The sequence below is a fragment of the Clinocottus analis genome, unplaced genomic scaffold (genome assembly GCF_023055335.1).
Source record: "Clinocottus analis isolate CAN_PGR_092001 unplaced genomic scaffold, fCliAna1.0.p SCAF_6, whole genome shotgun sequence".
Classification (NCBI taxonomy): Eukaryota; Metazoa; Chordata; class Actinopteri; order Perciformes; family Cottidae; genus Clinocottus; species Clinocottus analis.
The window spans coordinates 8,687,920-8,700,516 of record NW_027176218.1 but is presented as its reverse complement, the minus strand read 5'-3'; the positions used below and the strand labels follow the sequence as shown (position 1 = coordinate 8,700,516).

Below are 12,597 nucleotides of genomic sequence, written 5' to 3'. Positions count from 1 at the left end.
TTTTATGATCAATTATTTCATATAGTGCCTTTCTTGCTTTTAGCAATATAGTTCTGCAAAAACAACTTGTACACAGTTAACTGTAATTCAATACTTTTATTCAAATTTGAGTGGCACAGCAGTTTTATTATTGTGTGATAGTTGGCCACCCGGGTGCAAACCAAATTCACCATCAGAGACAATAAAACAACATTGATGCTTGATATATACATCATATATACACGCGCGTTTGAAAAAACAAGATTTAAAATCACTCCAACAGTAAAAAAAAATAGATCAATAATACACTCTAAAAGGTTTGAAGAGACGATTATTAAAGAACACAACCGTTTCACTTGGACTTGTGCAGAGCTTCTACTTCCACAGCACACAGACAGACAGCTGAATTGGTGCAGTGTTGCCAGAGAGAACACGGCCCATTGTCTTGTCCCCTACTGCCCTCGTGTGGTGAGCATCGAGACATACGCGTCTGTGGAAATGTACAAATGACCATATTTGTATACCGGAAGATTGCAGATTTCACTGTGTCTTCTTTGGTGTTGTAAATATATGTTTCTCGTTACAACATCAAACTGCACAATGACACCCACATTGCAGGTTTGTGGTCAACAGTCACTCAATAAAAATCCTGTTTTCGACGTGTTATAACCTCTACAGAGAGTGAACTGTTGGCAAGTGAGAGATTATTATCAATTATTATTATCAATTATTATCAATAATTATTATCAATTTATTATAGACATTTACCAAACATACAGTGAAAAAAAGAAGAAAATAAATTGTCTCCAGTCAACATATAAAGTGAATACAAATAATAAAGTGCAAATAGATTTTTTTTAAAAAGACACTATATATATTAAGAAAAACAATCATTCTGTATTTAGCAGCAGTCAGACATAGAGTATTTGAATGAATGGACACAATATAGAATATAAAAGGTGTAAATTGGACTGAATCTATGAATAATGAATCCCATTTAGTACCTTTGTTCCATGTCAGTAGAGAAGCAATAGTTAAATATATAGTTTTTTAAAGAGAGTCTGAATGACAACTTGATTACTCAGCAGCAACAGACAATGTCGAGGGGTTTTCTATTGTCCATGTGAGATTGAATTATGCACAAACTGTATGTCCCTGACTCCAGTCAAGGATATCTGAATAGAAAAAAAAGAATCTTCTGCTCTCTTTCAAAGCTCCCTCATCATGTTGCAAGGTATTTCAGATGTCAAGGTGTTCACAGGAAGTGCAATAATGTGCTGAGCAAGTCCAATCTTTGAATTCAAAATGATTCATTTCAGTTCAAAGTATTATCTAATTACCTGAAGTTTAAAGTGGACCATCATAAAATGCCTTTCACATAGACTTTACTGAAATGTCCCAACATTGCCTTTTATCTGATAGTTTCAACAGAGGCCTCCAAATCTACATTTTCACTGCTGCATAAAAGATAAATAAACAAGCAAACAAACTCAAAAAGGTTTAAGCCCCAAAGATTCAAGTTTTCCATATCATACATCACATTCTGTATTTATCATTTGTGATATTCCAAGATTATTTTCATGATTGCACCGTTGTTTTAATTGTAAAACTATTGGGTCTGTGAAGGAACACAGGGTAAATATTGACTAAACAAATAACAATTCAGCAGAAGTCTCCAAATCTACTGCGATAGTGTTGTCTGGATGAATGAAGTTTGTTTATTTGAAATGTATACTAGCTGACAACAGTCATGCCGACATTTTGTTTTCTTGTCTTCGTTATGGAAATCACAAAATTATTCTGTGACCTAACAGAACAAATTATTTGCATCAATTGAGATAATAATAAATACTAGATGAATAATTTCACTGAAGAATCCAAATTTAAAATGTTAAGGACTTCCTGAGTTTGTCTTTTTGTATTAACTTGAAGGATTACTTTTACAATTATTTCCAGTCCATCTGAAAACAAAAATATTTACACTACAATATTTTGTTGTTTTTACAGCACTTCTAATGTGATTGAGGACAGCATGTGCAAAATGACATTAAAAACTGCATCTGAAGGAAATATGAGGGCCCAGTAGTCTAAGAACACCTTTTTCTCTTTGTGTGTTTCACAGGACATTTGTTCTTTGCTGAGCTGCATTGGAGGGATTGTAACACAAAGAGGGAATTTTGTTCTAAAAAAATCTTCTCAGACAGCTGAAACCTCATAATAACTTCAGATACACTTTTTAATACATTTTGTGTGGATTTTGTCCCCATCACTAATACTGGAAGCAGGTAATAAGGAAACTCTTTGTGTCCATTATGAACAAGAGAAATGACTACAAGCAAGAAAAAGACTTCCCATGTAGGTATGGGCTTGTGACTATTGTTTTAAGACAGACAGAAAGACACATAGTGTTATGAAATCTGACTTCCTGCATCGGTTACTGACTGAAACGTGAGACAATGAAGTATAGCTTTTTCAGAAACACATCAAATAACCTCGCTCAAGAGCAATATATATTAAAAAACGGTCAGTTTCCACACCATGAAATAACGAGGAGAATGAAAAGATGAAGGCTTGTCAATACCTTTAATGCGTCTGCTGTGGAAACGCAACATCCATGGCAGTCTATTTAGAAAACGTAAACACATCCTATTGCAAAAAGAAGAAGCCAAACAGGGTCATCTGAACAGTCTGAGCCTCTTTAACAAACATGTGACAAAGGAGTTTTCACAGGGACAGCATCTTCTGTTTTTACTTCTGATAATACAAGCCCTAAAGTTGTGTTGGGCTTATTTTGTGAATCGAACTCAGACCAATACGGTGACAGCTTGTCTTTGGTCTGTCTTATGAAAATATAATTGGTCATCTTTGAGTTGTGAGACAGCTTGTCATTAGTTATGACTAAAAAGGGCACTTTGAATCATAGACACAGATTTTGTCAATATCCCTGAAAAATACAGATGGAATAACCTTATAATTGGGATTGCTACTGATGTGTGAGCCTATTGTTCATACATTATAACAAAAGGAATCAAGCAACTATTGAAATGATCTTCTATAAGGCTAGAATAAGAAGTCTTTTAGCCAGCCTAATCTAACTAACTAAAATACTCAAAAACAATACTGATAATGTCACAGAAGCCACATTACCTTTGCAAAGGTTAACTGACATAACATTCACGTTTACCATATATTCATGTATTTTATTATTTTTTATGCATATTCAAAAACTTGTGCAACACATCCTTTGAGTTCTCATGGAGACAACACATGATCACAATATTACAATTGCACATGGTTGTTGTGTTATTCATTTCTCCGGTGTGTGTGTCTGTGTGTGTGCGTGTGCGTGTGCGTGTGTGTCTGTGTGTGTGTGTGTGTGTCACCTCATTGTACCATAAAAGTGAACTGTATCTCCCCTTTGAGAAGACACTTCCTATTGAATTCTCTGTGAAGGTATAGTCTCTAATATATTTGTAATCTTCGACCCATCAGTTTGAATTATTTTGGGTCTGCTTAAGTCCTGATAATTTCCATGACACCTTTATACAGCTGGTCAAAAAGAAAGAAAACTCTGTACTCACTCCTTTTATCTCTTCCTCCTCTCTTACACATGGTCGCAATGTCTCCCTCTGGTGGCCAATCGGCAGAACAGCAAGTTCTTTATCCAAACAGATTTCCTTTTTCTTTTGTTTGTCCATTTATGTTGAATAATTTCTGGCAAGAGTGTTTATTGTTCTCAGGAAGGGACTCTGCTAATGACAAAGGAAGGGTATTCTAATGATTTCATTATGTTGGCACAGAGAAATCCTTTGAACTGTCATTAAGGGCGAAAGCCTAAATAGATTAACTTAATAATTATATTCTAGCTGCCTGACCAAAATCTTGACAACATTCAAATATGACTTTGTATTGGATACACTTTGGCCTTGAAAGTGGGTTAACAATTTTAACTCAAATGAGTTTAATAATAATGAACCCTTTCACTCTCCTCAGTAAGCATATGTATACTACAGTGGGTTTATGGAGATAGATGATATTGCTAAATTCCTCCAAACATGTGACAAAAGTAGCAATCCAATTTTTCTCAGATAAATATCTGAAAAGGCTCAACCTAAACTAATAATGAAATGTCCAGTGTTCTGATCAATTCCTCCTGACCTCTCTATTTATTCTAATTTAGACTCATCTTTAAAGGGATTAATAGTGTGTATGTGTGTCAACGTACATTTTGATCTGGGTTTAGGAGCAGTTATAGACACAGAAGAAGTGAAAATGATCCCCCACACTGGGATGAATACTGATTATGCATTAAGAGTGGCTAAATAAAGATTCAGTTCTGGTGTGATGGATCCTCACAGTTCCTGTAGCAGGACGTGACCGCAATGAAGATCTGCAGCTGAGCTCTGGACTCATCCACAACAGAGCACATGCACTACTAAACGGAGCACTGATTAAACTCCTGATTTCTTCTGGAATATACAACATTTTAACAGATGTAGTCATGTGTCAGCCCCTTCAAAAATGTTTTATGTTCATTTCCCCCCTCACCCCACATAAATCTACCACTCTGGCTCCAAACAGCTGAAGTCAGGCTGAAGTGAAGGTGACAGGTTATCCAGCGGCAGTGTGGTCAGCATCCGGGTACAGCCTCTTGAGAATAAAATAAAGGTGTGACTCTGTCAGAGCATTAGGTATAGCCTCTTCCCAGTGGCAGCCTGTAAGAAACAGCTTCGGCTGAAAGATGGAGCTGACAGGCTGACTGCAGCAGAAAGGATTATGCCCAAGGCCTGCATTAGTAAGCGAATGTCCCTGCAGTTCTTCTTTGGCTCTGCAATATTTTACATTTTAATAATCAGCCTGCAGACAGTTCTACCTTGAATTAATACAATGGCATGTTTTTTTTGTTTTTTTTTAAATCTTGTGTTACACCTACACTGTATAAACTTTCTTCGGCCTCTTTGGTCTGAAAAGAAACGTGCCCTGTTTTTTGATAATGTTGGTTGTTATGACACAATTTGATAGTGTCTGTTAGAGTAGTGGACAAATATATACATATACGTGTTAGAATGTAACACATTAACTTAAACATATCAAAAGTACTGTGCACTTTTTGTCTGCTTCTCTGACAAGGAGGATGAGGGTTCGATTATATTTAATTTGTGTATTATTACTGCCTGTGCAAGCTTGTGTGAGGTAGAGGAGGGTTTCACCGGGTGTTTTTTCTTTCTTTCTTTTTTTCTTTGTTATTGTTAAATGTTCTTATTAAAACATGTTTTGCAATATGTAAATATCATTGGGTGATAACATGCAACTAACAACTTTATTATTCATTGTATCACACAGGAATGTTTTTTTCTTCTCCTGCTAGGATTGATTTCATACCTAAAATGTAAATGTGTGAGAAAAGAAAACAAATCCTTCCTCTGAAACAGTTGACGCTGAAATAAAAAATGATGGAGTATGCTTGTGTACAGATGTGAATGCGTCAGTGAGACTAAGCCTCGACGCAGACGAGGGAAATAACTTTAAAATTACATATTTAATAGTCAATTTACTTTGCATTTAAACCTAATCTAGATTAGTGCTTATGAGAAAAGGCTCAGTATATCAAAAATCTTTATTTATTTATTTTATTTTTCAGTGTTTCAGTGCTCTCCAGCAGCATTTAAACATAAGTCGTAGTTTCAGCACCTTTTTTAGTAGGAAGCCGTGCTGGGAGACATTTGATTTTCACAGTTTGAGTTTTTCACCTTTCAGTCTCAATCTGATGTCTAATAAATTGAATAAAATCTCTGTTTTGTTGCCGTCTTCAACGCTCTGTTCCCTCCGAGCTGTGAGAAATCACATTAATTGTTAGAAGGACATTCAACAAGCTGCAAAATTGAAATTTCTCTCTCCCGCTGCGTGTGTGACCTCGTCTTTTCATGCTTCTCTCTCTTTCTAGCTTTTCTAGCTGTCTCTGAAGTGCTTGGTTGTTTTTGGTCCATCAGGTTCTTGACTTACTGGCATCATTTCCTTGCAGTGGGGCATCACTCAGGGCTTGTTGGCTGTCAACTAGGCAGCATGTCTGTCGTGGTTGGAGCTTGGAAAAGGTTGTTTCTTACTACGAGTGGTTAACGTAACACTTACTGCATAAGAGGCATGTTTTCATGAATATAGTATTCATGCTGTGGATGAAGTCACTAAATAACTGTGCTCGGAGGTTAGTGTATTCATAGAAAAGACTGCACTCCTGTAAAATATGTGATAAACTGCTTTTTTATGTTGTAATGATGTGGGTGAGACGCATGACTCGTATGATGTGAGACAAAAATACACATATACACATACATATTAAATGGTTAATACAATGTAAGTTGTGTATCTATTATAGCTAAGGTTGCCTGTAGACTAAGACTAAATTCAAAACAATAAAAAGTCAAATGATGTCAAATCTATTGCACACCTGTAACTTCACACCCCCTAAAGATCCTGTGTTTGCACACCTCCAATGGGTTCACTACTCACCTTGCTGCAGTGATGAGGCTACAGGTCAGAGGTGAAAATTTCAACTATAGTCTTTAAAGCCAAATTATGCTAGAAACTGCGATGAATTCCCTCACAGTGTCAGCACTACGTTTATTTGAAATGAAACGTTGTTGGTGATGCCTGTAGAGTAGTCAAAGAAGAAGCCTATTCAGATCATCTAAGTCAAAGTAGCAATACCAATGTGTAGAGATACTGCATTGCAGGTAAGTCCAACATTCAAAAGTTTACTAAAAGAGAAATTTGGAGTAAATCTACTGCCTCTCAACAGCTCTCGACATGACAGCTGAGTCGGTGGCTTGCATGTCACAGCGTAAACAACAAAAGAGCTGACCGAGCCAACAGTGTTTACCTGAGGGGGAACCGGAGGGTCGCTGCTACGTTCCAGCAATACTGCCGTCAGTCAGGCCGGCGTTATCAGCTGTAACCACATGAGAGCAGTGCAGTATGGCGGTCATCAGCGAGACACGGTCATATCAAGCGGCAGGTTATTATTATGTATTGTATAATTGGGTTAATAAATAAAAAGACATGTTGAGAACATCTTCACAGAACTTCAAAATAATACAATTTAGTTCAAAATTACAAGTTATAAAGAACTGTGAAACCTACGATGCGTAAATCCTGTGATCAGCTTTCTGAAAAGCTCATGAGACATGAGATCAATTTGACAAAATGTTCCTATTTATGAATCAAGAAGCAAGAAAAATGTGAGGCAATGATTTTTCTGGACAACATATTGGCACCCAGTAACAGATAATAGTCACATTTCATATTTGTTAGAGTGGAATCCTTCAGTCATCAGGCTTGTCAACGTTCATTGGCATTATGTTTCAATATTCAGAGCAACGGACGAGGAGAAACGTATCCACTCGACTCAAGACGTAAATTCATCTTCTATCCATGCAGGTATTAACCTGACCAAAACAGGTTTCTGATGGCAGAATAGGCTTTTAATTTGAAACGTATGTACCAAAACAACAAGCAGCATTGATATGACAGCAATTGGAAAAAACCTTCCCCGGAGGAAAAACAGTCACGTAAAATATGATCCACTGTCACCACACTGGTCAAAGATGTCACAACGTCCAGCACTAATGAATCGCTGTCTGGGCATCGATTGTCAACATGTTATTGCTTCTACAGAGGGTGAAATGGAATTCACATAGTGAATGAATAAATTCAGTTCAATTAATAAATAATTTAATTTGCCTGATACAAACATAAAATATTTTAGAAATGGACTTTTTACATACGTGTGGTTCCCTTTCTAAATACTTTGTGGCTCTTGACTTGGTCAGATGAAATCCTATTTTCAATTTACAATCCGACAGAAAGAGAAAGAACATTTTAAGTAACTTCAAAAACACACACAAAATGACACTGATCATCTCACAAGAAGATACATTGTGTGTTATCTACATCAGTGGGTATCCATTTTCTGATCATGCTCATCTTTTTTTTATTCTAGTGTCACATTGATAAAAAGTCACCATCACTAATATAAATTAATAAATAAAGCAATTAGCTGTTTAAATACAAAACATAAAAGGTCAAAGTAATCCCTTCTTAACACCCAATAATTAAAAAATGTAAACTAAGACATTTGCAAGAAAAATGCTTTCACATAGAAAACAACACAATATCTGATACCCTCATCAGTGTGGGGAGAAAATCCAAACTTGAGACCTATTTCTCGTTATTATCTCTTAGTAACGGCATAATGCTTAAACACTGTTAACCTGAATGCATCGCTGGATACACCAGGCCTCAATTACACTGCAACTTAAAGAAGCTCTTGAGTTACACACAAAATGTTACGCCTTAGTTTTAACTGAGTGATCATTACTGGATAACAGTGAATAAAAGGACCATTACAATATTTTACGATTTATCCATGCTTTTATCAGACTTGGATCACTCTCATGTTGAACATTTAGATCAGAGAGTTCTCTCCTATTTGACTGAACATTTCTTCACCTCAGAGCAAATGATCATAATCTCTTCATGTCAGCTGTATTGTGATCTGCAGCTGCGGCACACAGTAATAATTCAGAAATTCTGATGTCTGCATGTAGTATATCTTCACCTGCTATGAAAGGGTCAAGGTTGCTATTCCTTTCTTCCTGTGGAGAAAATCACTTCCGTTTATGGGGCATTATAAACACTTGGCTGCCTCAGAATAGTAAACATATATCATGGGCGTAAAATGAGCGTGAGCATAGCTCTCTCCCTGTAAATAATCTGTCCGCCCAATCCATGTGTGCTGCCCTTAGCACTGTTTGGAGCCATTATGTTCCACTTCAGGAGGTCCATAAAGAGGTCGGCAGCAGTTTGAATGATCAGTTCTATAAGAAAATAAAATGGTTGAATGGTCGCTGGTGTGTGTGACACTCTTTCCTCCCCTCATTCCTTCAGGGCCACAGAAAGAGTGGAACTGAGGGAGCCAAAGAGTGCAGGGTCCAGAAGAGCTGTGGCTGTCCCTCCATCTCGACATCTTAGTATCTAATTGAACACACTCGGAGACAGAGGGAGGGCCGTTGGTTGAAAGTTGGCTGAACGTTGCCAAGATGTCGGCACCCTTTCAGAGCCGTGCGGAGGGTTCGGCCTCTAGAGCAGGGAGCTGGGGCTTTCTGGGGGTGGTGGGGGTGTGTGCGTGGGGCTGTGACGCATGGGCAGTATGTCATAGTGGCTGGGGATGTGGCTGCCGCGAGGGAGATCATAGGGGCTTTGGGAGAAGCCGGTGGCCATTCCGTTGGGTCCCTGCAGGACACTCACTGTTGGCTCTGTGATAGTTTAGGAAAGAAGGAAGGAAACAAGTCGGAGAGGTACGTGAGACACACTGAGGCTGAAGAGTGGCAGGCACAGGATAAGGAACAAAGGAGAAAAGGAGAAGTGCATGCAATCGAGAGGCAGCTCACATTTCCTCTTATCAAGGCTCACAAAGTCTGTACAGGCTCACAGCAGGGGACATGACCAGAGCGGCTATAAGCTGCAGGACCCTGCTGAGCTCCACACACCAGAGCAACAACACACTCACCAACATCATAGACATTCCTGCTCGCACTGCCCAGGAGGGTGGCAGTGCCTCCAAAGGGCACCTCACGGTGGGAGGGGGACTTCATCTCCACATAGCTGCTCTCTGTGTGCTTGCAAGATAGCCCTGGTGGGTCTCTAATGGTGGCGTATGGATTCTCACTATTCAGGGAGCAGGAGCTGTTGCTGCACATGGAGCCCTTGGTGTAATCTGCAGTAGTCGCGAGACAAGGACATATTCAGCATCAACAAAGACGAATGGATTGTCACTGACTTATTGCAGTGGTATTAATGCTGGACTCTGATATCACTACTAAAATGTAAACAGACAGAGTCTGTAGCCTGGAGAATGACAATGACTATTGTTGCCATTCTGAAGAAGTTGTACTTCTTTTGTTTCCGACAGGTGACTAATGGTGGTATATAGTAATCAGAGTACAAAGGGGAGAGCGTTGAAGGCTCATCTCATCCATAACAGTCTCATCAGTCTGATAAGAGGCCTCATTAGAGACCGCAGCAAAGCTCCTTCAGACCACTCTCCACACCCCTGGGTCCCCCACATTCACCACCGACTGCTCAGTGTGGGAGACAAAATGAAGTATTGGGCAGTGAGCCACGGAGAGCAATAACCATTGGAACAAAACCTCAGCCCACCATGATCTTGTCCAAAGTGCAGAGAGTTTTCCCATAAATCATGGAGAATATAAGAATATGGGATTTGGGGTCAAAGATTCTCTGAGGGGAATATAAATCAAATGGGGAAATTGATACATAGGATGTTGAGCGTGAAATTATTTTGTTATATTGGTGCTGGTGAAGCTGAACAGGATTCCACGCGCAGTATGTCTCACGCACTCACACACTCACACAGTTACTGAAATTAATGACTTACCTTGTTTGGAGCCTCTCTGTGTCTGTGTGTCTCCCTGTTGAACATCTGTCGAAAATGTCAAAACATGATAGTCAAACACCACGTATGAATTAATTCGCCTAATGTGAGAGGGTTGATACAATACATCATTAAAATTGTTCAACGTAGTATGTCTCTATTTAGAAGAATACGAGGAACGTGAATGTGAGGAGATACTGTAGGTTTCACCTGCTTGCTATCACATTCCCCCGAGGCTCACAAGCTTATATAATAAACGGTGGTTATAATGGGATACTTGCCAGACAACAACACATCATGAAAAAAGGACAAGCCTGTTAAGGCGACATCAGTCTATTACTTAAGTACAGCAGGATGAACATCCAAGATTTTTTTTTTAAAGAGGGACCTGTCATTATGATTGATATGCTCTCTGCTTTAACACGACATGAAAATGTGCAGATTGAGATATCGGACATTTTTCAGACAAGCATTACAAAAAAAAAATCATAGATATTTGCAGTAACAAGTCTAGTTTTCATATTGTCAATACAGTATTTATAATCTCTTTCTGTTTGCACCACCACAAACCACAACACTCAGTAACACTGCATTTTAGCACCCTATTTAGCATTTATGAATACTCTATGAACATTTAACAAAAATATACAATACTAACACATTTTAAAGTTTATTGAATGTACAGTATTGGTCTCCCATGAAGACATTTTATGTTACTACAACTGTCTATATTTATATATATTTTTATTTATTATCTGTCATAATACCCACATAAGGAGGTTTTTATAAATACATTAATCAATATTTAAATGATATTGCAGTGTTGTAAACCATTTATGAAAAGTGTTAGTGTACTGTTTATGAAGCTAAAATATGAGTATTTGAACCAGAGGAAATCATTATTTGTGACGCTTCATTTTCTATAATTCACAACCGAGAAGTGTAATATCTGACCCAGCGTAACCCACCTCTGAGGAACGTGCCACTGGGAGAAGTAAAAGAGGACTAATGAGCTCAGAGTGAACCCCATTCACCTCCCCACCACAGCTTTGTCTGTCCCCCCCGTACATCTTATCAAAATCAGAGCAAAGGTTATGTCTAACAAGAAACCCCTGGTTCATCTTCATTCACAGCAGGGTGGCTGTGTCCACGTCGGTGCCCATATGTGCTAACGACACATTGGACTTTGCCCTTGAAGTGAGGATTCTACAAAGTCCAAACATTCAGGCAGTATGTGGAGTGTCATCTTAAGTAAGAGAGATAAACTGACCGAGGTCATTGAGGTTGCAGTAGGCTCTCCATTCTGAGCCATTTCGACTTTTCAGAGTGCTTGACTGAAAGAAAAAACACAGTGTGGTGTTGCTTTTATACTGTTGTATGATTACATTGTATGTTAGTACACATAGAGAGTGGCCGTACTTTGAGGGTCAGAGTGCCTTCCAGGTTGCTGGAGATGGTTGAGACAACATTACACTGGGCCACAGTGTGGTAACTCGGGTTGGAGAAGCACTGGCCACTGCTGCCCTGGCTCTGGTTGACCTCAGCAGCGCTCGTCCTCATCGCTATAGCACTGCCACATTCTGAGGGATTAAACAACAGGTAAGAGGTTTGAAAACTAAATACCTAATTGTGTGTCAATAATTTTGTGTCTGCCGTCTTCAAATTACTCTCATGCATTAAGATTTAATGCATAACAGATTTTTGCAAAATCTGCAAATAAAGTAATCAGCACTCAGCCTCAGCTCTTTCATTTTGCTGCTGTGCATCATCATTTGTGAGTGCTGATGATTTAATGTGCCAATTTTGTGCTTTTTGGATCGGCACCCATCATACTCTACAGACAATTGTTAAGCATGCCAGTTCTTTTGTTTATACGTGAAGATTTCAAAATGTATTGTTTAAAATGATCAAGATTAATCAAAAGTAAAGTTTAAATGATGGACAAATGCAGAGTTTGGAGAATAAGGACTGGACCTCATTTTTTATTATTGACTAATCCACAGATTATTTTGTTGAATAATCAATTAATCTATAAAATGTGAAGTTGTTTTTACAAATAAACACCCCAAACCCAAATACATTCAGATTAATATCATATAAAGCAAACACAATGGAGCAAATCCTTTCAAGCTGAAACTACAAACTAAAAAGACCTTTTTCGACTATAC

At 38.3% G+C, this 12,597-nt stretch overlaps 1 protein-coding gene across 1 annotated transcript in view; it reads right to left on the bottom strand.

The window, feature by feature from the left end:
• Positions 1-7,138: 7,138 nt before the first annotated feature.
• Positions 7,139-12,597, bottom strand: part of megf11 (multiple EGF-like-domains 11) — a 71,850-nt gene continuing 66,391 nt past the window's right edge. Inside the window, exons 22-26 of the mRNA XM_068603421.1 lie at positions 11,849-12,009; positions 11,700-11,763; positions 10,433-10,477; positions 9,545-9,751; positions 7,139-9,290 (exon numbers count right to left, since the gene is read on the bottom strand). Coding sequence (XP_068459522.1) covers positions 9,115-9,290; positions 9,545-9,751; positions 10,433-10,477; positions 11,700-11,763; positions 11,849-12,009 — 653 coding nt within the window. The 3' untranslated portion in view covers positions 7,139-9,114. The remainder of the gene's footprint in view (positions 9,291-9,544; positions 9,752-10,432; positions 10,478-11,699; positions 11,764-11,848; positions 12,010-12,597) is intronic.